Genomic DNA, 27749 nt, shown 5'->3' on the forward strand with positions numbered 1-27749 from the left:
GCCTCTTAAGCCTGAAGCCATGCTTCCGTGGTTGGCACGCTACCCTTACTAGGGGGCCGCTGGGGTGCTACGGGCGGGGTTGTTTGAGGGGTTTATGATTCCAGTACAGCGCTCGGTGAGGGGGTCAACAGTTCACCATAACTTTAAGTCAGCATATGAATTCCCGATGGTGGTTTGTGATAAAATTGAGAAAGAAGTTGCCCTGGGAAGGGTTTTAGGCCCTTTCCTGGAGGAAGCATTCCCTGACTTGGTTTTCTCACCATTAGGGGTGGTCCCCAAAAAGGACATGGGGAAATTCAGGCTGATACATCACCTTTCATACCCGAAAGGGGCATCTGTTAATGATGCTATAGACCCAGCACTAAGCTCAATTCACTACCAGTTCTTTGATGAGGTGGTAGCATTAGTGAAAGAGGCAGGAGATGTGGCTCTATCGGCCAAACTGGATATATATGTTTTCAGATTGCTCCCGTTGCACCGGGGGATACTATGTGGATAGATGCTTACCAATAGACTGTTCTTAATCTTTTCAAATGTTTCAGCTTGTTTTTGCAATGAGTAGTACAGGACTCTTCGAAGGGGGGAACTGTGGCCCATTATTTAGATGACTTCCTGGTAATCGGGAGAGCTGGTATTTCAGAATGCGAAGGGCTTATGTCAGTCATGAGATAAGTAACTACAGAGTTTGGAGTGCCACTGGCGGAGGAAAAAACAGAGGGCCCCTGCCCGTGTCTCACATTCCTGGGGATGGAGATAGATACAGTTGCAGAGGAATGCTGTCTCCCGCAAGATAAGGTGATTAAACTCTTGACGACAGTCAGATCTGTGGCAAAGGCGACTAGCATTTCACTTAAGGAGTTACAGTCACTATTGGGCTTGCTGAATTTTGCAGGCAGGGCCATTCACATGGGCCACATATTTAACAGAAAGCTGGAAGAACAGTTGAAAGGTCAATAAAACGGCACCAGAAGGTTCATGGTGTCCGCAGAAATGAAAGACAACCTTCAGATTTGGGACATATTTCTGACCCACTTCATTGGAGTCTGCTTGTGGCGGGCAGATCTGGTTTCTAATCAGTCACTGCATCTTTTCACAGATGTGGCAGGTGGCTTTGGATACTGGGCATATCTTGAAGGTGAATGGAGTGCAGCTTCGTGGCCTTCCCATGGGTAGCCTCAGGTCTGAAAAGGAACCTAGAACTACTTGAATTATTTCCAGTTGTAGTGGCTGTAGAGCTGTGGGGACCCAAGCTGGCAAACAGATCAATGGTGTTCTGGTCGGACAACATGAGTGTGGTGTATGCCATAAACAGGTTATCTGGGTCATCACCTGTAGTAGTGAGATACCCTAGGCACCTAGTCCTTCACTGTTTAAAACTTAATATCTTGTTCACTGCACAACATGTCCCAGGGGGGCATAATGTAGTGGCGGACGCACTTTCTAGGTTTAAGTGGGAACAGTTTAGAAAAGGTGGCAGCACATGGCTTACCCTGCCCCTCATTTCTTTGGCAATTAGCAGTCTTGGGGCATCCATTATCCCGCTAGTACAGGCTTCACTTACTCCTGAGACTTGGAAGGCTTATGAGTCACACTGGAAAGGATGGGAGACGTTTTGCAAAAAACAGGGTGTTCATCATGCAGCAGACATCACAGGTACAGGTGTTGAAACAATCAGGGATCTGTAGAATAGCAGCACAAAGCAGGCTTATAGCAGCAGCGTTCTTCAGCAAGATGCTCAGTTTTCCATAATTTTCCATTTCCTTCTTAGTGAGACAGGTATTGAAGGGCTGGGGCAGGGCTGAAATTAAGTCTCAGGATCAAAGAGAACCTATTACCCCTCTCAATTTAAAGTAACTGGTAAAATCGCTAGATAGTATCTGTGCATCTGCGTACGAAGTGACCCTATTCAGGGCAGCCTTCTCTATGGGTTTGGCTGGAGCACTGAGAGTAGGGGAACTGGTGGATTCTGCTAGAGTAGGAGGAAAGGGGGGCATTTGGCTAGAACACGTAAGATCCTCTTAACAGGGGATGTTGTTGTTCATACCTAGGTCAAAAACGGATCAGGAAGGAAAAAGTGCTTGGCTTCCATTAGGCAGGGATGATCTACCGGAGTGCTGCCCGGTTGGTAATAAAGAAAGCTATTTAAAGATCAGGCCAGCAGGGCCATAGGAATTCTTCATCCATGAAGATGCTACTGCATTATCGATATTTCAATTCAAAAAGGTGCTTTCAATAGCAGCGGCGGCATGCGGGTTAGACACATCACAAGTTGCCCCTCACTCATTTAGAATTGGAGCGGCTACTAATGCTGCATCAAAGGGTTCCTCCGTTGGGGAAATAAAATGGTTAGGACGTTGGAGGTCGGGGGTCATATAAACTGTACATTAGACCTTTGAAGATAGCTGAGTCCTTCTAGGGGAGATGGGCACCGGATAATTTGTACTATCTGTTCATCAGTTTATTGTTGCTCGGTTATTTACTGTTGATGGTCCCAAGCTGAGAGTATTTACATTATGTTGTTCTAGGTAAGGGCTCTTCTCCGGTTTGCATATGGATTGTGGGGCACTCGTTTGTGCATTGGGCTGTGATCAGGGCGATACGGTCACCGGACGGGCAGCAACTCAGCCTTCCTTCGGCTAAGGCTAACGTTCGTTGGCTGGGCCGCAGGGGCCTAACCTGGAATGAATTGCCTTCACTCCTGCAGTATGCCCATAGGAGGTGGGGGCTTCCACACATTATAGTTATCCACCTAAGGGGTAATGATATTGGTTCCCTCCCTGCATTAGCCCTTATAAATAGAATGGTCTTGGATATCAAGTGGCTGTGTGCTTGGCTGCCGATTGTGAGAGTTGGGTGGTCCTATGTGGTCACAAGACTGCATTGGAGATACATGGTTTCACAAAGGGCAGCGGTCACAGCCTTCTCTGGATTTGTTATTAGGCATGATAGCATTACGGCTGACAAAAAGGCCTTATATCGCCCTGACGGTGTTCACTTGACAGACGAGCACTGTTAGCTCAAGTTTAAAGGGAGTGCTCCTAATCTCAGCTTGTTACCTGTATAAAAGACACCTGTCCACAGAAGCAATCAATCAGATCCCAAACTCTCCACCATGGCCAAGACCAAAGAGCTATCCAAGGATGTCAGGGACAAGATTGTAGACCTACACAAGGCAAGGCTGGAATTGGCTTCAAGAACATTGCCAAACAGCTTGGTGAGAAGGTGACAACAGTTGGTGCAATTATTCGCAAATGGAAAAAACACAAAATAACTGTCAATCTCCCTTGGCCTGGGGCTCCATGCAAGATCTCACCTCGTGGAGTTTCAGTGATCATGAGACTGGTGAGGAATCAGCCCAGAACTACACAGGAAGATCTTTTCAATGATCTCAAGGCAGCTGGGACCATAGTCACCAAGAAAACAATTGGTAACACACTATGCCGTGCAGGACTAAAATCCTGCTGTGCCCGCAAGGCCATCTGAAGTTTGCCATTGAACATTGCAATGATTCAGAGGAGAACTTGGTGAAAGTGTTGTGGTCAGATTAGACCAAAATCGAGCTCTCTGGCATCAACTCAACTCTCCGTGTTTGGAGGAGGAATGCTGCCTATGGCCCCAAGAACACCATCACCACCATCAAACATGGAGGTGGAAACATTATGCTTTTGGGGTGTTTTTCTGCTAAGAGGACAGGACTACTTCACCGCATCAAAGGGACGATGGACGGAGCCATGTACCGTCAAATCTTGGGTGAAAACCTCCTTTCCTCAGCCAGGGCATTGAAAATGGGATTGTGGATGGGTATTCCAGCATGACAATGACCCAAAACACATGGCTAAGGCAACAAAGGATATTAAGGTCCTGAAGTGGCCTAGCCAGTCTCCAGACCTTAATCCCATAGAAAATCTGTGTAGGGAGCTGAAGGTTCAAGTTGCCAAACATCAGCCTTGAAACCTTAATGACTTGGACAGGATCTGCAAAGAGCAGTGGGACAAAATCCCTCCTGAGATGTGTGCAAACCTTGTGGCCAACTACAAGAAACGTCTGACCTCTGTGATTGCCAACACGGGTTTTGCCAGCAAGTACTAAGCCATGTTTTGCAAAGGGGTCAAATACTAATTTCACTCATTAAAAAGCAAATCAATTTATAATTTTTTTTTAAATGCGTTTTCTGGATTATTTTGTTGTTATTCTGTCTCTCACTGTTCCAATAAACCTACCATTAACATTATAGAATGATTATTTCTTTATCAGTGAGCAAATGTACAAAATCAGGAGGGGATCAAATAATTGTTTTATACCTATATGTATCTGTATATATATGTATATCTATCTATCTAGCTATATATATATATATATATATATATATATATATATATATATATATATATAAAAACAATAAAAAACACATAAATAAAAGCGCCCCACACTTACATAACAATTATATCATAGAGAGCTATAAAGGGTTATAAAAGGTATTTCATATTAACCACAAAGGATATGCTGCTTCAAATAGATGTTATAGATGCAGATAATATTGTGGGTTGCTGCCACAGGTGTTACATGGTTATGGAAACCGGATCTAGAAAATAAACAAAGAAAAAGAGAACAGGGCGCAACCCCTCTAAGTGTAATATGTAGAGTAAAATCAAAATATTTATTATGATTCACAAATACACACTCACAAAGTTGACCTCAAACAATATGAGGTATGTCAAAGGCACGGGGAACCATAAAGGTCTCTCAAAGATAGGACAGCAGAGTTCCAATAGGCACAGGCTAATAGTTGTCAAATGTGATGATACACTGATGTTCATTCAATTGCACTACTCACGAAATCCAGCCTGTGACCCAGTCCTTAGAAAGTCCCCAAAACACGGATAGGAGTATAACTGGTCAAATCAAAGTCACACGATAAAAATATTGTCACTCGAAACTATCCTGAACAGCTGTTCCACAAGCGTTAAGCCTCTGACGAAGTAGGGGGAATCCCTACGAAACGTGTAAGGCCACACCCACCGCCTTTACGTCATCACGCTATCACACCCAGCGTCCACGAGTTGCCGGCTTAACGCTTGTGGAACAGCTGTTCAGGATAGTTTCGAGTGACAATATTTTTATCCGTGTTTTGGGAACTTTCTAAGGACTGGGTCACAGGCTGGATTTTGTGAGTAGTGCAATTGAACATCAGTGTATCATCACATTTGACAACTATTAGCCTGTGCCTATTGGAACTCTGCTGTCTTATCTTTGAGAGACCTTTATGGTTCCCCGGTGCCTTTGACATACCTCACATTGTTTGAGGTCAACTTTTGTGAGTGTGTATTTGTGAATCATAATAAATATTTTGTTTTTACTCTACATATTACACTTAGAGGGGTTGCGCCCTGTTCTCTTTTTCTTTGTTTATATATATATATATATATATATACAAAAATACCATCAGATAAATATATAAATGAGAAATATTTATTTAGAACATATTCTGCTATGTGAAGCAGAAATATTAATATTTTCATGTCAGATTAGAGCAGTTGAGAAAATGCGATCAATTTTGCGTGACTTTATGGGTGTTAGTTTTTTCCCACTTTTCATGGTCGCGATATTGTAACGTCAGCTTTTTGGATGCATCGGGTTAGCACGAGATCGAAAACTTTTACTTTCAACTTGTAACACAAGCGGTACACCGCACACTCAAAATAAAAAAAAAGTTGATAGCAAATAGCTAATCTAGCCCTAAATTAGATACTATAGTTTTCTATGTGTACTGGGGTGGGAGTTACATTCCATTTCTCAAAGGATGCTGCTCCAGATGTATGTTTTCTTATTGTCTCTTTTTCAAAGCCGCTGCACTTTAAACCTATTTTACACTTGCAATGTGTACTGAATTCAGTAAAACTGACTACACTGGGATCCACCATTTAATTCAATTCATTTGTAGCCAAAATGTGTTCATTTGTAAGTGATCAATAACCCCACACAGTTCTCTAATTTAATAATTCAGAGGTGCCCTTTGAACAAATGTATACATTGTTGAAAGCTGTAGAAATATAGGGTTTTCAAATTAATCTGATGTCAGTTTTTGATGTGATATTCTAAAGGGATTCTTTATGTGCAACTATATAACTGTATAAGACCTAGGGGTAGATTAAGCAGCGGGTGCTGCATTCTACGCTGATCGTTTCAGGCTTGCCTGAAACGGAACTTAAGAAGCAGTGGTCGAAAGACTTCTGCTCCTTAACTTCTGTCACCTTTTAGGTGGCGGACTTAAATCATCCTGATACAATACGATCGGGATGATTGACGGCTCCTGCTAGCGGCCGCAAATGAGCAGGGGGCGGCATTGCACAAGCATTTCACAAGCATACGTTGTTGGCATTTAGCGAGGTTGAGTGTACATGATTCGCTACAGCAAATCATGTCCGCTCAACCTTTATTAAATCTACCACCTAGTATTAAACACCTGTGTGTATTATACAGTGTCAAATTATAGTCAATTAACTTGATTAATTAGAGTCTGCAGGAAGCTAGAAAACAATGGACAAAATTTATATTTATTTTTTGTTTCTTTGAAAATCTTTTTTTCTTGTGTGATTCAATAATCTCTATTATAGACACATTCAGCTGTTGATGGTTCCCTAAAAATGTTACTCGGTTTTTAAGTTTATTCAGACCATTTTTGACATCTTGATTTTTAAGGCTATAAATAACAGGATTTAACATAGGAACAAGTAAAATATACAGGAGAGAAAAGAATTTGTCACGATCTGGAGAATAATTTGAAGTTGGTCTCATGTACAGACACATTATTGTTCCATAATATATAACCACACAAGTTAGATGAGAGGCGCATGTAGAAAATGCTTTATGGCGTCCCTCTGCAGAGCGGATTTTTAAAATGGTTGATATTATAAAAAAATATGAAATTAAAGTAAACAGAAATAAGCTAAATACTATAAATGACCCTTCCAAATAAGTCAGAAGCTCCACATTAAATGTATCACTGCAAGATAGCTTCAGCAATGGTACAACATCACAGAAAATATGTTCGATAAGCTTGGAATCACAAAATGACATTTTGGCGACAAGGATTGGATATCCCACAGTGTCCACAAAACCTATTGTCCAAACAGCAGCTATAAACTGAGCACAGCGTCTTAAACTCATAAGATAAACATAGTGTAGTGGGTGACAGATAGCCACATAGCGATCATACGCCATGGCTGCAAGTAGAAAGGCTTCAGAACATGCCATGCACAGAAAAAAATACATTTGTGTAAGGCACCCAGTAAGTGATATTGTTTTACGATGGGTTATGAGCATGTTTAAAAGATTTGGCAGAATGGTAGAAGTATAAGAGATATCAATCAAAGAAAGGTTCATTACAAATACATACATGGGGGTATGAAGCTGAGGGTCCTGGGATATTGTTGTAAAAATTGTCATGTTGCCAAAGATAATCACAAGGTAGATAAGAAGCAACAGAATAAATAAAGGGACTTGGAGTTCCAACAGGTCCGAAAAACCTTTAATTGTAAATTGTGTGGCATTTGGCTTAATGTCTAATCCCATCTAGCAAATAGTCTTCTTACCTAGAAAATAAAGAATTATGTTAGCTTGTGATCTTCATTATAAATTACAAGATGGGTTATAAAAAGTGATTAGATATGGTGTTTTATAAGGAGGTGCCTTACATGTCAGCTAACTTGTTTACCCTGGCTCCTATTCATTAGTCTTTGTGCAGACAAGCTCTTCATATAGGGAACCTGTTCACACGCGGGAGTAGCATTGGCTGCCAGAATTTATGATTGCAATCACTTGTGCATCCATGTCCTATGCTGTCACACAACTAATTGTCTTAGAACAGGACTTGTCAGCCATCCTGGAATGAACACATCTACATTGTCTGACATTTGCTACCTATGAGGCTGTGGACAAATAAAGAAGCAGAGGTCTTACGTAGCTTTGGGTTGCAGAAGCGCAGAAGCAAGTCTGCACCAAAACGGCCCTGAAGCTGATAAGCAACTTCATGAATGGGGTTATTTACAATTGGCTGACAGGAGCAAAGATTTATTATGGTGAATATGAAGGGCTCCAGTTATAAAATTACCTATGCAGGTTGGTAACTTTGTATTGCAGGGTAATTTCTGCAATTCTGCAAACTACAGGAGAGGTTGTAAGATCTCTGTTTCCTAATCTCTCCATCACCTCAGAGATGGCTGAGGTAAATCCCCCTAGACTGATTCATCCAGGATGATTGACAAACCTGTCCTGACCTATTGCATGAGGGCAGAGGCAGGGGCTACGGAATCATTTGCTTGTGCAATAACTGCCGACATTAAATGCTGCCTCTCAAGCCCTGAACACGTGCACCACAGTATGCACACACTTTAGTAAACAGAGTAATACATCTCCATTATAGACACCATACACCATTTGTGCATCAGATGTGAGTATTCAGCATCTTAATGGAACATTAAACTCAAAAATACTCCTCCCCTAGAAAATGTTGTTTTTAAAGGGACATTCTAATGTTATGCAACTAGTTATGCAGAAGAGGAGGAGACATTTAAATGTGTGTAAATATTATATAAAACCCACAGTAAAGGTAAATTATTTATGATGAAAAAGGTGTTAAAATGGATGATTTTTTGCTTAAGTATGAATAAAAAATAATTAGAAACAATAGACCTCATTTATTAAAGCTTCAACTGCAGAATCGTATGAAGTCCATGTCACAATGAATGCAGAAGTCACAATTCAAAGTATTCCTACTGTGATTCCTATTAAAAATAAAATTGATATAACACTTTTGAGTGCTGAACATTTGAAAGAATGAAATAAAGTTTTTTTGGAGTAGAGATGTCACTGTGAGATTATAAATCAAACACATTTCAAAGTTATCATTTCTTAAACGTCAAGTTCACCACAAACTGCGCAGCAAACCAGATTTGAGATTTGCTACCTTTGATTTCACAAACATTATAGAAAACAAAGTGAGTTCCATTATGGAGAGCTAACGCTTATGATTAGAAATAATCAAAAATATAAAATAGGGGTCAATTTGTATCATAGAAGCCTTTATATGAAGCCTACTGAATAATCCTACAATAAAAAGTAAAATATAACTATTACATGTATGTTTTAATTTATTACACAGATAAAATCTAGGAAAAAAACTCATTGGGGCCCATTTATCAAGCTCCGAATGGAGCTTGTGGGCCTGTGTTTCTGGCGAGTCTTCAGACTCGCCAGAAACACCAGTTATGAAGCAGTGGTCTAAAGACTGCTGCTCCATAACCCTGTTCTACTGCTCTGATGAGGCGGACAGGAATCGCCGGAAATCAACCCGATCGAGTACGATCGAGTTGATTGACACCCCCCTGCTGGCGGCCCATTGGCCGCGAGTCTGCAGGGGCGGCGTTGCACCAGCAGCTCTTGTGAGCTGCTGGCGCGATGCTGAATACGGAGAGCGTATTGCTCTCTGCATTCAGCGAGGTCTTGCGGACCTGATCCGCACTGTCGGATCAGGTCCGCAAGACCTTTGATAAATAGGCCCCATTGTCTGCTATAGTTTTATTGAATATAAATTGATTGTGGGCCAAAAAACAAACATAATTTACAAAAAAAGTAAGATATTTAATAAATAAATTATTGTTTTTACCATACCAATCTGTATAGTCTATTGATTGACGTTGATCCAAATACCATGTAGCTTTCAATATGGCTGAACAGACACATGTGACTAATATTGAACAGGGAAGTACAGTATTACTTGATTAACATACAATAGAATTTTAGATTAAAGGGACATGAAACCCACATTTTTTCTTTCATGATTTAGAAAATGAATACAATTTTATAAAAATTTAAATTTGCTTTTATTATCACATTTGTTTTGTTCTCTTGTTATTCTTTTTTAAAGAAATACCTAGGTAGGTGGCTGGAGCCTTACATGTCAGGAAACAGTCCTACCATCTAATGCTCGTGCTAATGTATAACATTATTATAAAACTGCTGCCATCTAGTGCTCCTGCTAATGTATAACATTATTATAAAACTGCTGCCATTTAGTGCTCTTGCTAATGTATAACATTGTTATAAAACTGCTGCCATCTAGTGCTCTTGCTAATGTATAACTTTATTATAAAACTGCTGCCATTTAGTGCTCTTGCTATTGTATAACATTATTATAAATCTGCTGCCATCTAGTGCTCTTGCTATTGTATAACATTATTATAAATCTGCTGCCATCTAGTGCTCCTGCTAATGTATAACTTTGTTATAAAACTGCGGCCATCTAGTGCTCTTGCTAATGTATAACATTATTATAAAACTGCTGCCATCTAGTGCTCTTGCTAATGTATAACATTGTTATATAACTGCTGCCATCTAGTGCTCTTGCTAATGTATAACATTATTATATAACTGCTGCCATCTAGTGCTCTTGCTAATGTATAACATTGTTATATAACTGCTGCCATCTAGTGCTCTTGCTAATGTATAACATTATTATATAACTGCTGCCATCTAGTGCTCTTGCTAATGTATAACATTATTATAAAACTGCTGCCATCTAGTGCTCTTCCGATCCCGGCACTACAGCTGCTATGTGGAACGTGTCAGCTGTGCTTGATTGCATCAGGTTACCAGTTGTAGTTCCCAGTAAAATGCCGGTCAGGTCCCAACCGGGCTGCTTTTCTTGTAGCCGTTCAGGGCAGGGTTGAGTAAACGGCGAGTCTTCTGTCCGACACGCAATGCATATGTCATAGGTGGGTAGGTGAGAGACGCCATCTTGGCTGCATAGGTCAGTAATGATAGACCGTAAGCTACTAAAATTGCTATCAGCTTTATCCAGCAAGCTTGCCAATAGAGAAGAAAGATGCATAGGAAAGTCTTCCATCGTAAAAGCAAAATATGGTGAAGATAAAGGCTCCTAGAATTCCACGAATTAACGTTTTATCTATCAGACTTCAGGAGCTCTGCTATGGAGCGTCTTTCCCCTTTGGCAGTTGGCTCCGCCCCCCACTATTTTATTTTTTGATGCATATATAAGTGTACAATACAATTTTATAAGATTTATTTTTAATAAATAATAGATTTTTTCTATATTTTTTAAAACTTTATAATTATTGGAGACACTTCTATTTTTAACCATATCCCCCAGCTGTCAGCCCACGTATACAAACCTATCTTTTGAGTATATCTATCTTAAACATTTTTTCTGTCTTATGGGAGCAGATTAGTATATGCGCAGGGGTTAGATTTGCACACCACTTTACATCTTTTTTCATAACATTATTATAAAACTGCTGCTAGCTAGAGCTTGTGCTAATTTATAACATTATTTTAAAACTGCTGTCATCTAGTGCTCTTGTAATGTATAACATTATTATAAAACTGCTGCCATCTAGTGTTCTTGCTAATGTATAACATTGTTATAAAACTGCTACCTTCTAGTGCTCTTGCTAATGTATAACATTATTATAAAACTGCTGCCATCTAGTGTTCTTGCTAATGTATAACATTGTAATAAAACTGTTGCCATCTAGTGCTTGTGCTAATGTATACCATTGTTATAAAACTGCTGCTATCTAGTGCTCGTGCTAATGTATAACATTGTTATAAAACTGCTGCCGTCTAGTGCTCATGCTAATGTATAACATTGTTATAAAACTGCTGCAATCTAGTGCTCTTGCTAATTTATAACATTATTCTAAAACTGCTGCCATCTAGTGCTCTTGCTAATGTATAACATTGTTATAAAACTGCGGAAATCTAGTGGTCGTGCTAATGTATAACATTGTTATAAAACTGATGCCATATAGTGCTCTTGCTAATGTATAACATTATTATAAAACTGCTGCCATCTAGTGCTTTTGCTGATATATAACATTGTTATAAAACTGATGCCATATAGTGCTCTTGCTAATGTATAACATTATTATAAAACTGCTAACATCTAGTGCTCGTGCTAATGTATAACATTATTATAAAACTGCTGCCATCTAGTGCTCTTGCTAATGTATAACATTGTTATAAAACTGTGGCTATCTAGTGGTCTTGCTATTGTATAACATTGTTATAAAACTGCTAACATCTAGTGCTCGTGCTAATGTATAACATTATTATAAAACTGCTGCCATCTAGTGCTCTTGCTAATGTATAACATTGTTATAAAACTGTGGCTATCTAGTGGTCTTGCTATTGTATAACATTGTTATAAAACTGATGCCATATAGTGCTCTTGCTAATGTATAACATTATTCTAAAACTGCTACCATTTAGTGCTCATGCTAATGTATAACATTGTTATATAACTGCTGCCATGTAGTGATCTTGCTAATGTATAACATTGTTATATAACTGCTGCCATCAAGTGCTCCTGATAATGTATAACATTGTTATAAAACTGCTGCCATCTAGTGCTCCTGATAATGTATAACATTGTTATACAACTGCTGCCATCTAGTGCGCTTGCTAATGTATAACATTATTATAAAACTGCTGCCATCTAGTGATCTTGCTAATGTATAACATTATTATAAACATGCTGCCATCTAGTGCTCTTGCTAATGTATAACATTATTATAAAACTGCTGCCATCTAGTGCTCTTGCTATTGTATAACATTGTTATAAAACTGCTGCCATATAGTGCTCTTGCTAATGTATAACATTATTATAAAACTGCTGCCATCTAGTGCTCTTGCTAATGTATAGCATTATAATAAAACTGCTGCCATCTAGTGCTCTTGCTAATGTATAACATTGTTATAAAACTGCTGCCATCTAGTGCTCTTGCTAATGTATAACATTATTATAAAACTGCTGCTATCTAGTGCTCATGCTAAAGTATAACATTATTATAAAACTGCTGCCATCTAGTGGTCTTGCTAATGTATAACATTATTATAAAACTGCTGCCATATATTGAGCTTGCAAATGTATAACATTCTTATATAACTGCTGCCATCTAGTGCTTGTGCTAATGTATAACATTATTATAAAACTGCTGCCATCTAGTGCTCTTGCTAATGTATAACATTATTATAAAACTGCTGCCATCTAGTGCTCTTGCTAATGTATAACATTATTATAAAGCTGCCATCTAGTGCTCATGCTAAAGTATAACATTATTATAAAAGTCCTGCCATCTAGTGCTCTTGCTAATGTATAACATTGTTATAAAACTGTGGCTATCTAGTGGTCTTGTTAATGTTTAACATTGTTATAAAATTGATGCCATCTAGTGCTCTTGCTAATGTATACCATTATTATAAAACTGCTACCATCTAGTGCTCTTGCTAATGTATAACATTAATAAAAAACTGCTGCCATCTAGTGCTCGTGCTAATGTATAACATTATTATAAAACTGCTGCCATCTAGTGATCTTGCTAATGTATAACATTCTTATATAACTACTGCCATCTAGTGCTCTTGCTAATGTATAACATTATTATAAAACTGCTGCCATCTAGTGCTCTTGCTAACGTATAACATTATTATAAAACTGCTGCAATCTAGTGCTCTTGCTAATGTATAACATTGTTATAAAACTGTGGATATCTAGTGGTCGTGCTAATGTATAACATTGTTATAAAACTGCGGATTTCTAGTGGTCGTGCTAATGTATAACATTGTTATAAAACTGCTGCCATCTAGTGCTCTTGCTAATGTATAACATTGTTATAAAACTGCTGCCATCTAGTGCTCTTGATAATGTATAACATTGTTATAAAACTGCTGCCATCTAGTGCTCTTGCTAATGTATAACATTGTTATAAAACTGCTGCCATCTAGTGCTCTTGCTAATGTATAACATTGTTATAAAACTGCTGCCACCTAGTGCTCTTGCTTATGTATAACATTTTTAAAAAACTGCTGCCATCTAGTGCTCATGCTAATGTATAACATTATTATAAAACTGCTGCCATCTAGTGTTCTTGCTAATGTATAACATTGTTATAAAACTGATGCCATATAGTGCTCTTGCTAACGTATAACATTATTATAAAACTGCTACCATCTAGTGCTCATGCTAATGTATAACATTATTATAAAACTGCTACCATCTAGTGCTCTTGCTAATGTATAACATTATTCTAAAACTGCTGCCATCTAGTGCTCTTGCTAATGTATAACATTGTTATAAAACTGCGGATATCTAGTGGTCGTGCTAATGTATAACATTGTTATAAAACTGATGCCATATAGTGCTCTTGCTAATGTATAACATTATTATAAAACTGCTACCATCTAGTGCTCTTGCTTATGTATAACATTTTTAAAAAACTGCTGCCATCTAGTGCTCATGCTAATGTATAACATTATTATAAAACTGCTGCAATCTAGTGTTCTTGCTAATGTATAACATTATTATAAAACTGCTGCCATCTAGTGCTCTTGCTAATGTATAACATTATTATAAAACTGCTGCCATCTAGTGCTCTTGCTAATGTATAACATTATTATAAAACTGCTGCCATCTAGTGCTCTTGCTAATGTATAACATTATTATAAAACTGCTGCCATCTAGTGCTCTTGCTAATGTATAACATTATTATAAAACTGCTGCCATCTAGTGCTCTTGCTAATGTATAACATTGTTATAAAACTGATGCCATATAGTGCTCTTGCTAATGTATAACATTATTATAAAACTACTGCCATCTAGTGCTCTTGCTAATGTATAACATTATTATATAACTGCTGCCATCTAGTGCTCTTGCTAATGTATAACATTGTTATAAAACTGTGGCTATCTAGTGGTCTTGCTATTGTATAACATTGTTATAAAACTGATGCCATATAGTGCTCTTGCTAATGTATAACATTATTATAAAACTGCTGCCATCTAGTGCTCTTGCTAATGTATAACATTGCTATATAACTGCTGCAATCTAGTGCTCCTGCTAATGTATAACATTGTTATTAAACTGCTGCCATCTAGTGCTCTTGCTAATGTGTAACATTATTATAAAACTGCTGCAATCTAGTGCTCTTGCTAATGTATAACACTATTATAAAACTGCTGCCATCTAGTGCTCTTGCTAATGTATAACATTGTTATAAAACTGCTGCCATCTAGTGCTCCTGCTAATGTATAACATTATTAAAAAACTGCTGCCATCTAGTGCTCTTGCTAATGTATAACATTGTTGCAAAACTACTGCCATATAGTGCTGCAGACACGTTCACACTCCTAAAAAAACCTTCCTGCTTTTCAACAAAGGATAACAAGAAAAATAAGAACAGTTAATACTAGAAGTAAATCGGAAAGTTGTTTAAAATTGTATGTTCTGTCTGAATCATGAAAGAAAAAATGTGGGTTTTATGTCCCTTTAAGTAAAGATATCTTTGAATATTGTTGGTTTATAAACAGATTTTCTTTTTATAAAAATAAATGTTTGAAAATATTTCCATAACAAATTCTAAGAGATCTTTCAAGTATTAAAATTACAAAAATGTAAAAATGAAAATATCAAAGCACTAAGGGCGAGATTACATATACGGCGCAGGTTTCAGCTCAAGCGCTGCAACCCGCGGCGCCCATAATTTCACCTCGCACATCGGGGTATTACATATACGGCGCCGGCCGATTTGAATAGCCAATAGAATTTCAGTAGCTCTCATACTATTGGCTAATTTGAACAGCCAATAGGATTTGAGTAGCTTTCATCCTACTGGCTGATTTGAATTTGAATAATCAAATCAGCCAATAGGAATTCAAGAGACCCCATTTTTAATTGCGTACCTTGAATTCTCTATTCAGTGTACGGCAGAGATCATACGAAGAGGATCCTCCACGCTCTATGGCTCCACGGTCGCCGGTCTTCAGTTTAAGGGTCGCCGGTCTTCAGCTCCGCGGTCATTGGTCTTCAGCTCTGCCCCGCGCCGGATGTTCTTGGAAGAAGAAAGAAGAAGTCACTGCTTGGAAGAAGACTTCACCGCCTGGAACAGGACCTTCTCCGCCGGTGAGTACCAGCCTGGGGGTTAGACTTAGGGTTTTTTTACATTTTTTTTAGGGGGTTTGTTTTATTTAGATTAGGGTGGGCAGTAAAAGAGCTAAATGCCCTTTTAAGGGCAATGCCCAACAAATGCCCTTTTTAGGGCAATGGGTAGTTTAGTTTTTTTAGTGTTAGGTTCTTTTATTTTGGGGGGTTTGGTGGGTGGGGGACTTTGTGTATTTTGTTGTAAAAGAGCTGATTATCTTGGGGCAATGCCCTGCAAAATGCCCTTTTAAGGGCTACTGATAGTTTATTGTTAGAGTAGGGGGTGTTTTTATTTGGGGGGCTTTTTATTTTCATAGGGATTAGGTATAATTTTTTAAAATTTGGTAATTTTTTTTTATTTTATGTAATCTTAGATTTTTTTTATTTTATGTAATTGTAGCTTAACGGGACAGTCTACACCTCAATTTTAATTTTGATTAGACTGTCCCTATTATTTATACTTAGTTTATTTTTGTTTTTAAAGTAGTGTTAGGTTTTTTTATTTTAATAGTAACTTTAGTATTTTGTAATTTAGGTAATTTGGGTTCATTTAGTTGGTGTTAGGTTAGGGGTTAGGTTTATTGCGTTGTGGGCTTTGGCGGTTTAGGGGTTAATACTTGAATAGGTTTATTGCGTTGTGGTCTTTGGCGGTTTAGGGGTTAATACTTTAATAGGTAATTTGCAATGTTGGGGTTGGTGGATTATGGGTTAATAATTTAGTTATTACTTGCGGTGCGGGTTTGATGGCGGATATAGGGGTTAATAGTTTAATTAGGCATTTTGGGTTGAGGGGGTTGTCTGTTTAGGGGTTAATATTTTTATTAATTATGATGTGGGTTTGATGGCGGATATAGGGGTTAATACAGTTTATTAGTTATTGCGGTGGGGGATTGCGGTAGATAGATATTGCGCATGCGTTAGGAGCTAGTTTATTTTTGCAGGCAGTTTCGGGAGTTACGGTGCTCCCATACTCAGCGCAAGGCTTGCTGCGGCTGCCTTGTATGGCGAGGTGAAAATGGAGTAAGATTTCTTCATTTTTGCCACATAAGTTCTTGCGCTGAATATTGGATACCGATTTGCGACGCCCATGGTAGCTTATGGGAGTAAAAATTGCGGGCGACAGGTGAAATATATGCGCGTAACTTGCATGCTACGCTGTATATATGTAATACCAAAATCGCGTAAAAACCGATGTCGCCGGCTTTTGCGGGCAACGCCGCATATGTAATGGGACCCTAAAATAGCAGACATGTTAGATAACTAGGACGTGCTTGAGGTGCTAAATATATTATTTTCTTCTGTATATGAAAGAGATAAACTTATAGAAACATTTCATTAAAATGGAATTGCTATAAAGCTTCTATGTCCTTACCAATAACATGCTTGAGTCTAGAAAACATTAATAATCAGTATAATATCAGGTCCATACGGAATACAACTTATGGTTGTAAGTAAACGTAGCTTTATAATACCCAAACATATAATAGTAAGAATAAAGATAAAGATAAAATGATGTGATATTTTGGCTTTTACAAATACTTTAGTAAAATGCCTCATAGGAGTCAATAGTGCAAAAAAAATGAATTGACAATAGGTGATAATATTAAGATTTTGATTAATAACAACTAAATGCTGCAAATTGATCACCCTTAACTTGATGTCAACTATAGTACAGCATTGGGAGTCAATTCTTAAAAATACTATTGAGGAACTAGAAAGGGTTGAAAGTAGGGCTATAGTTTTAAGGGGTTTGGGGAATTTAAGATTGGCTAAATAAGCTCTATTTTCAACAGAAAAGAGACACATTAAAGGTGAAGTTCTTCATTTATATAATTATAATCATGGCCTATATAGAGATGACAGAAGTGCTGATTCTTTCAAGAAAATGATGTGCAATAAGTATTTACAGTTTAAGGCCAGAAAAAAGAAATAGAATGCTTAGCAATGATTTTGTAATATTTGCTTGAATAGGTAGTGAATGACAACATAATAGGTTACTTAACAAACACTTAGACAAATTTATTGGCTAAAGATTATAATTTCTTTGATTAAATTACCTTTTTGATATTGATATTATCATTTCATTTGGAGGATGTTTACTTATAAAAACTGGGATCAAACATTGGGTTAAATAGACCTTGGCCTCTATTTATCAACGGTCTTGCGGACCTGATCCGACAGTGTGGATCAGGTCCGCAAGATCTCGCTAAATGTGGAGAGCAATACGCTCTCCGCATTTAACATTGCACCAGCAGCTCACAAGAGCTGCTGGTGCAACGCCGCCCCCTGCAGACTTGCGACCAATAGGCCGCCAGCAGGGAGCTGTCAATCAACCCAATCGTACTCGATCGGGTTGATTTCCGGCGATTCCTGTCCGCCTGCTCAGAGCAGGCGGACAGGGTTATGGAGCAGCGGTCTTTAGACTGCTGCTTCATAACTTGTGTTTCTGGCGAGTCTGAAGACTCGCCAGAAACACGGGCCCACAAGCTCATTACGGAGCTTGATAAATGCGGAGAGCAATATGTTTTTTTTTTCAAATTCATCTAATATATAATAACAATACAACTGACTTATATGACTTCCTATGAGTTATAAAAGATTTTGCACCAGTAAAAGGTTGCAGAATAAATGATCTGACAAAGCGTATTAAGAAGGTACATAAAGAATAAAAGAAAGTAAAATAATTTTTGTATCACAAAAAAATCACAAAAACAAGATATAAGATAACAAATATTTAAGAATTAAAAAATCAGATACATGTGATTAAAAATCCTTTCAAATGCAAAGCTATCACCTGCAGCATATTCAGCACTTTGCATTTAGTGGTTAAAATATGATACCCCTGTTCCATAGCTACAGTAATCCTTAAGCAGCTGCAATCGGCCGCTAGCAGGGGGTGTCAATCAGCCTGATCGTACATGATCGGGCAGATTGCTATACGCCGCCTCAGAGGCGACGTATGAGTTTAGGTGCAGTGGTCTTAAGACTGCTGCTTCTTAACTCCTGTTTTCAGCGAGCCTGAAGGCTCGTGCGGAAACAAGGGGAACTGACATATAAATAAAATATACTGGACTTGCAAAGTACAAATTGTAGATGGTTGTAATAAATTAAACATTTTCCTATATTTACTATAAAGGGCTAGATTACAAGTGGAGCACAAATTAGCGCTCCTGCTTGCACTTTAACTCCGCTAGATGGAGGCTTTTTCAGTGCAGCGAGTTGTGCTCGAATTACAAGTTAATAGTAAAAAGTTTGTGCACGAGCATATACCTACTGTATGTCAAAAAAATGATGGTGACCGAGTATATTCAAGAGCGCTAAACCTGACAGGAAATAATAATATTTCACATTCCAATGTTCTTTACATAGAAGAATATATTTTATTAATTCTTAAATACATATCTCTCTATATATATCTGTATATATACTTATACCTATATATTTATTCCTATAGATATATAGGTATAGATATGTATTTTATATTAACAGTATCATATATATATATATATATACAGATGAGAGTGAAGTGGCACACACCAACACAACAGCCACCTGGTGCACTGCAGAACAATGTAGCATATAGATATGATCCAGAATACGCACTCGGCACAGTGTATATACAATATCCGGAAAAAAGCAGGCAACACAGGAGATTTGGATAACAAGCCTTTTAATCCAATGAAGGTGAAACAGCCTTAACCCATAACGTTTCGGTCTACACTTAGACCTTTGTCACATGGGCTCCGTTTGACAAAGGTCTAAGTGTAGACCGAAACGTTATGGGTTAAGGCTGTTTCACCGTCATTGGATTAAAAGGCTTGTTATCCAAATCTCCTGTGTTGCCTGCTTTTTCCGGATATTGTGTATACACTGTGCCGAGTGCGTATTCTGGATCATATCTATATATATATATATATATATGTGTAATATAATATAACAAAAAGTACATTATTTTTAAAATATAAAAACAATAAAAAATAAATATTATTAAAAATCATTAAACATACTGTTACATATTCTAAATAATCCACATAATATGTCTATATATTTACAGTATGTTCAATACATTTTTATGGTTTTTTTTAATATTTTAAATGTAATATTTCAATAACACACCTTAAGATTACTAAGTTTTCATGTACTCTAACCGTCCTTGATAAGATCTAAATCTCGAAACACAATGCGCAAAACGCATATTTTACATTCCTATGTTCTTCACACAGTAAATAATGAACTTTTTAATATTAAATATATATCTCTAAATATCTGATATTTGTAAAATATATTTATATTTATTTAGACAGGTGTATGTAAGTATCTCTACATTAAACCCTTTGAAGGCCTTTTTTCCATCTGAGACCTCATATCTTCAAGCCCTTATAACTTTTCAATGCAATATTCTCTTTAATAATATTTTATCTGACAGTGTTAATATAAATGTAAATGTATTTTTAGATGTATTGTTGATATTTTTTGTGCCACTTTTTTGTCTCACATAAGTTATCTATCTATCTATCTATCTATCTATCTATCTATCTATCTATCTGTCTGTCTGTCTGTCTGTCTGTCTGTCTATCTATCTATATATCTATCTTTCTAGGTATCTATTTATCTCTATATAATCAGCTTTCTATCTCTATCATCTATCTATCTATCTATCTATCTATCTATCTATCATCTATCTATCAATCTAACTATCTATGTACGTATCTATCTCTCTTTGTATCTATCATCTATTGATCTATCTATCATCTATCTATCTATATATTTATCTATCATATCAGCATACAGTATGGAGCACTTGTGCTTATGTCCCTGGACTTGTTTGTATGTGCGGCATATGTCTGTATATATGTGAGCACTTGTGTGTGTGCAGTATATGTGTGTGTGTCTATGTGTGTGTACAAAATATGTATGTGTGTGCAGCATATGTGTGTGCGTATAAAATATGTGCGTGTGCATCATATGTGTTTGTGTGTCTATGTGTGTGTGCATCATATGTGTTTGTGTGTCTATGTGCGTGTGCATCATATGTGTTTGTGTGTCTATGTGTGTGTGCATCATATGTGTTTGTGTGTCTATGTGTGTGTGCATCATATGTGTTTGTGTGTCTATGTGCGTGTGCATCATATGTGTTTGTGTGTCTATGTGTGTGTGCATCATATGTGTTTGTGTGTCTATGTGTGTGTGCATCATATGTGTTTGTGTGTCTATGTGCGTGTGCATCATATGTGTTTGTGTGTCTATGTGTGTGTGCATCATATGTGTTTGTGTGTCTATGTGCGTGTGCATCATATGTGTTTGTGTGTCTATGTGCGTGTGCATCATATGTGTTTGTGTGTCTATGTGTGTGTGCATCATATGTGTTTGTGTGTCTATGTGTGTGTGCATCATATGTGTTTGTGTGTCTATGTGCGTGTGCATCATATGTGTTTGTGTGTCTATGTGTGTGTGCATCATATGTGTTTGTGTGTCTATGTGTGTGTGCATCATATGTGTTTGTGTGTCTATGTGCGTGTGCATCATATGTGTTTGTGTGTCTATGTGCGTGTGCATCATATGTGTTTGTGTGTCTATGTGTGTGTGCATCATATGTGTTTGTGTGTCTATGTGTGTGTGCATCATATGTGTTTGTGTGTCTATGTGTGTGTGCATCGTGTGTGTGTGTCTATGTGTGTGTGCATCATGTGTGTGTGTGTCTATGGGGCCTATCTATCAAACTCGCCAGAAACACAAGTTATGGAGCAGTGGTCACAAAGACCGCTGCTCCATAACCCTGTCCGCCTGCTCTGAGCAGGCGGACAGGAATCGTCGGAATTCAACCCGATCGAGTACGATCAGGTTGATTGACACTCCCTGCTGGAGGCCTATTGGCTGCGAGTCTGCAGGGGGTGGCGTTGCACCAGCAGCTCCTGTGAGCTTCTGGTGCAATGCTGAATACAGAGAGCGTATTGCTCTCCGCATTCAGCGATGTCTTGCGGACCTGATCCGCACTGTCGGATCAGGTCCACAAGACATTTGATAAATAGGCCCCTTAGTGTGTGTACAAAATATGTGTGTGTGTGCATTATATGTGTGTGTGCCTATGTGTGTGTTTATAAAATATGTGTGTGCATCATATGTGTGTGTGTCTATGTGTGTGTACAAAATATGTGTGTGTGCATCATATGTGTGTGTCTATGTGTGTGTTTATAAAATATGTGTGTGTGCGCAGCATATGTGTGTGTCTATGTGTGTGTACAAAATATGTGTGTGTGTGCGCATCATATGTGTGTGTGCAGCATATGTGTGTGTGTGCATCATATGTGTGTACAAAATATGTGTGTGTGCAGCATATGTGTGTGTGTGTGCATCATATGTGTGTGTACAAAATATGTGTGTGTGTGTGTGTGTGTGCAGCATATGTGTGTGTGTGTCTATGTGTGTGTACAAAATATGTGTGTGTGTGCGCATCATATGTGTGTGTGCAGCATATGTGTGTGTGCGCATCATATGTGTGTGTACAAAATATGTGTGCGTGTGCAGCATATGTGTGTGTGTGTCTATGTGTGTGTACAAAATATGTGTGTGTGTGCAGCATATGTGTGTGTGTTATGAATAGCATCTCCAGCAGTACTTCTGATCTCAGTATTGTGTGCAGGCAGCCCTTACCTCACCAGGCAGACAAATAAAGAAAAATCTGCAGCACTACACTTTCCTTTGTGATATTTTATTCCAATCTAAACAGACATAGGCCCTTCAAGGCCTGTAAACAAGCAAGTGTGCGTCTGCATGCAGGCTGTTACTCTGTAGATATCTTTTTCTCAGCAAATGCTTTCAGTATACTTAGGTCTCTCCCCATCTATTGTATTACACTGGCTAAGGTTAGTCTCCCTGTGCCTTTTATCTCAGATCCATCATCATTTTACAACACCCCCTTGTCTCCCTGTATTAACAACTCTGCATCACTGTCTGTCCCTTCAATCATTATCTGCTACAAGATATAATCTAAACATTGCATCATAAAGATCAGTATTGCTTCAGACCTGAGCAAGAGAGGAATCTCTAGAAGCTGTCTATCTTTAAAATACATTCACTACCCTATTACTAAACATACTGCAATACTCGTGCTAGTTTGGCATCTGTTACATTCCTAATACAAACTGATTGTTTACTGCAGATATCATAACATTTAATCAAATTTAATGGTGACCTAATGTTCTTAATCTTTTATTAATTATATTCAGATATAATTTAGTTCTGTATCAATTCACCGATGCCTTTTTACTTGACAGTTTATTTTAGTTTGTACTAAATATGCGATTAAGTTATTTTACATAAGGGTAAGGATGTATGTAACTTTCACAGGAACTTTATCCCTATACAGAGCCAGATTACAAAGGATCTAACGCTCTCACTTTAACTACATTAGTAGTTCTACTTGTTGCGCTCCTCGGGTGGCGTTTGTATTTTGAGTTGAAAGTAAACAGTTTCCACTTGTGCGCAATCCCAATGATTGCAAAAAGCTGAACTTAGAATATTGCGTGCACGTTCACGTATCCCCCATAGCAGTCAATGGAGAAAAAAAAGTAGAAAAAAAACCTACTCGAGCGCAAATACGATTGCATATTCTCAAGTGCGCTAACCCGACATGAAAATACTAATATTTCACATTCTAATGTTTTTCACATACAAGAATATGTTCTATTTATCCATAAATACATACTTCTACACACACACACACACATATATATATATGATTTTTTGGTACACTATATATTTATATATATATAAAGGTAATAGAAGACAGCACTCGCTGGGCTTAAGGATAAGCAATAGAAGCTTTTATTTACGTGAAGTTTTAGGTACAGCTCCCCTTTATCAGACCCGGTCTGATAAAGGGGAGCTTTCCCCAAAACGTCACATAAATAAAAGCTTCTATTGCTTATCCTTAAGCCCAGTGAGTGCTGTCTTCTATTACCTTTATCTCTACCTGCATTCAGCACCCTGGTAACTGGACACCTGTGCAAGTGCACCTGCCTCTGTGAATATGTATATGTATATATATACACACATAATTATATACAAGTATAAATATATACACACTTAATTATATACAAGTATAAATATATACACACATAATTATATACAAGTATAAATATATACACACTTAATTATATACAAGTATAAATATATACACACATAATTATGTACAGGTATAAATATATACACACATAATTATGTACAGGTATAAATATATACACACATAATTATGTACAGGTATAAATATATACACACATAATTATGTACAGGTATAAATATATACACACATAATTATGTACAAGTATAAATATATACACACATAATTATGTACAGGTATAAATATATACACACTTAATTATATACAAGTATAAATATATACACACATAATTATGTACAGGTATAAATATATACACACTTAATTATGTGCAAGTATAAATATATACACACATAATTATGTACAGGTATAAATATATACACACTTAATTATGTACAAGTATAAATATATACACACATAATTATGTACAGGTATAAATATATACACACATAATTATGTACAGGTATAAATATATACACACTTAATTATGTACAAGTATAAATATATACACACATAATTATGTACAGGTATAAATATATACACACTTAATTATATACAAGTATAAATATATACACACATAATTATGTACAGGTATAAATATATACACACATAATTATGTACAGGTATAAATATATACACACTTAATTATATACAAGTATAAATATATACACACATAATTATGTACAGGTATAAATATATACACACATAATTATGTACAGGTATAAATATATACACACATAATTATGTACAGGTATAAATATATACACACATAATTATGTACAGGTATAAATATATACACACTTAATTATGTACAAGTATAAATATATACACACATAATTATGTACAGGTATAAATATATACACACTTAATTATATACAAGTATAAATATATACACACATAATTATGTACAAGTATAAATATATACACACTTAATTATATACAAGTATAAATATATACACACATAATTATGTACAGGTATAAATATATACACACTTAATTATGTACAAGTATAAATATATACACACATAATTATGTACAAGTATAAATATATACACACATAATTATATACAAGTATAAATATATACACACATAATTATGTACAAGTATAAATATATACACACATAATTATATACAAGTATAAATATATACACACATAATTATGTACAAGTATAAATATATACACACATAATTATGTACAAGTATAAATATATACACACATAATTATGTACAAGTATAAATATATACACACATAATTATGTACAGGTATAAATATATACACACATAATTATGTACAGGTATAAATATATACACACTTAATTATGTACAAGTATAAATATATACACACATAATTATGTACAGGTATAAATATATACACACATAATTATGTACAGGTATAAATATATACACACATAATTATGTACAGGTATAAATATATACACACATAATTATGTACAGGTATAAATATATACACACATAATTATTTACAGGTATAAATATATACACACATAATTATTTACAGGTATAAATATATACAGATATAAATAGGACATATTCTGCTATGTGCAGGACATTGGAATGTGAAATATTTACTGTAAATACAAGGTATAACACTTTATTAAATATGAATATTGCATAAATATACTTCAACATGTTCTCATCTACTTAACTGAAACAGCTCCAATGCACTTATATATGTCTATAAATGTGTACATATTTATTTATGTGTTTATATGTTTATATATGTCTGTAAATACATAAACACATATATATACACACATACATACATACATACATATACATCTTTAGACATGAATATATATGTATCTTAATGTTAAAGCCCTTTGCCTGTCTTTTTTTTCTAACACTTGATATCTCATATCTTTGAGCCTTTATAAGTTTTGTGTGCAATAATTTATTTTAATCATTTTTATTAGATGGTGTTATTATGAGTGTAACTGTTCCGTGTAATGTATGTTTGATGTGTTTTGTGACACTCTTTCGTTTCGCAATACAGTTAACCAGATATCTGAGGGTGCAGTAATTATTCTAGTGTAAATTGCAATTCAGCTCAAGCAATCTCTTTTACTTTCAACTCCTAATACCAGTGGTAAGCCGACGAGCGCAAACCCCCGCGATAAACCCCTTATCGCTTGTGTGCAAATGTTTGAGCTCCACTTGTAATCTGGCTCATAATTTATCAAATATATTTTTTGTAAATAACTGTTTTTTTAATTTTGTAATTTCAAAATCACCAGAAAACACTAGATTTCCATTTGAAATCTATATGTTAAATATGTGATTGGAGCTCAGCTTTATACAATAACTATATGTAAGTCATCCTTGTGACAACCTTAGCTTAACTCAGATATTGTATTTGATTGTTTTAGCTTTTCTGGATTAAACTGTCATGAAAAGATAAAACCGTTACATTGAAAATAAATTAATAAGCTCTAAGCTTACGTTCTTAAAAACCAGACAATGCACACAGTATTACATACAGCAGTGCATGAGCATTTCATGCTGAAACACACATTTTTACGGCAGTATTGTTAGGACAAGTACTTAGAATAAATAATGAGGAAGCCCTGTTTAAAGGAAATATGTTTGCAATAAATACACATCTTATAGATGGAACAAGATAATGAGTGAGGTAAGATTATCCAGCAACATCTGTCAAATAGGTTTATTGATTTTACTTTAGTTGCCCAATATACATTATATACTGTATATAATATATATAACAAAATGCCAGAGCAGTGTTTAGAAGCCTACAAATGTATTGGAGCTTCCTATGTCCTGGAATATGTCATTGTCAGCATATACATACCCCAGTGAAGGTACGTTCTATTGATGTTGTCAGATGTTGATGTTGTCAGATGTGAAGTCTTCATGCATATGAAACATTTGTAGATCATTAATAGCTACATAGTCAGCTGCTCTGCCATGATGTATGGGCGGGAACTTAGCTAACGCAAGTTTAACAGCCCCAGGGGCATCAAAGTCAGCAGGGAGAAAATGAACAAACTTTTTTTGCTTTACTTTTTGCAATCTATGAAGCATTCAAAACAAATCTGTCTTGATTAATGGCAGCAGATATTGACAGCTTTGTTGTAATATTTAAGAAAAAAGACTACCCCCCTACATAGCACTGTGGTCATTAGGGAGAAAAAGAACAACATTTTGTCTCATAACTTTTTCTTATTCATAAAGTATTAGGAGAAAGCACGTTTAACTATAGCAGATGGTGAATGGTTGCATTGCAGATTATAGGAACTAATTATCATATCACAGGCAGACAAGGTTCACAAAGAAAATCATGTGCTTTGTATTATTAAATATATATTTCTATATATGTCTGATACGGTTCACCTGTCTATTCAATTTTAAATGTAGGGGAAAATCAATACATAGAAAGATATATAGATGATAGATAGATAATAGGTAGATAGATGGTAGATAGACATATAGATAGATAATAGATAGAAAGATAGACTGATAGAAAAAATAGATAGATGATAGATAGATAGATAGATAGATGATAAATGATAGATAGCAGATGAATTGAAATATAGATAATAGATAGAACGATAGATTGATAGAAAATAGATAGATAATAGATAGATGATAAATATAGATAG

General features: G+C 36.3%; 1 protein-coding gene across 1 annotated transcript; it reads right to left on the reverse strand.

The window, feature by feature from the left end:
* Positions 1 to 1090: 1090 nt before the first annotated feature.
* LOC128640561 (olfactory receptor 1019-like) lies at positions 1091 to 26995 on the reverse strand. Its single transcript, XM_053693032.1, has 3 exons — positions 26939 to 26995; positions 6652 to 7592; positions 1091 to 1273 (listed from the first exon to the last, which is right to left on the reverse strand). The coding sequence occupies exons 2-3, from the start codon at positions 7570 to 7572 to the stop codon at positions 1091 to 1093; spliced, it is 1104 nt and encodes a 367-aa protein (XP_053549007.1). The 5' UTR covers positions 7573 to 7592; positions 26939 to 26995.
* Between the last annotated feature and the right edge of the window lie 754 nt (positions 26996 to 27749).

Source organism: Bombina bombina, chromosome 9 (assembly GCF_027579735.1).
Source record: "Bombina bombina isolate aBomBom1 chromosome 9, aBomBom1.pri, whole genome shotgun sequence".
In the NCBI taxonomy this organism is placed as follows: domain Eukaryota; kingdom Metazoa; phylum Chordata; class Amphibia; order Anura; family Bombinatoridae; genus Bombina; species Bombina bombina.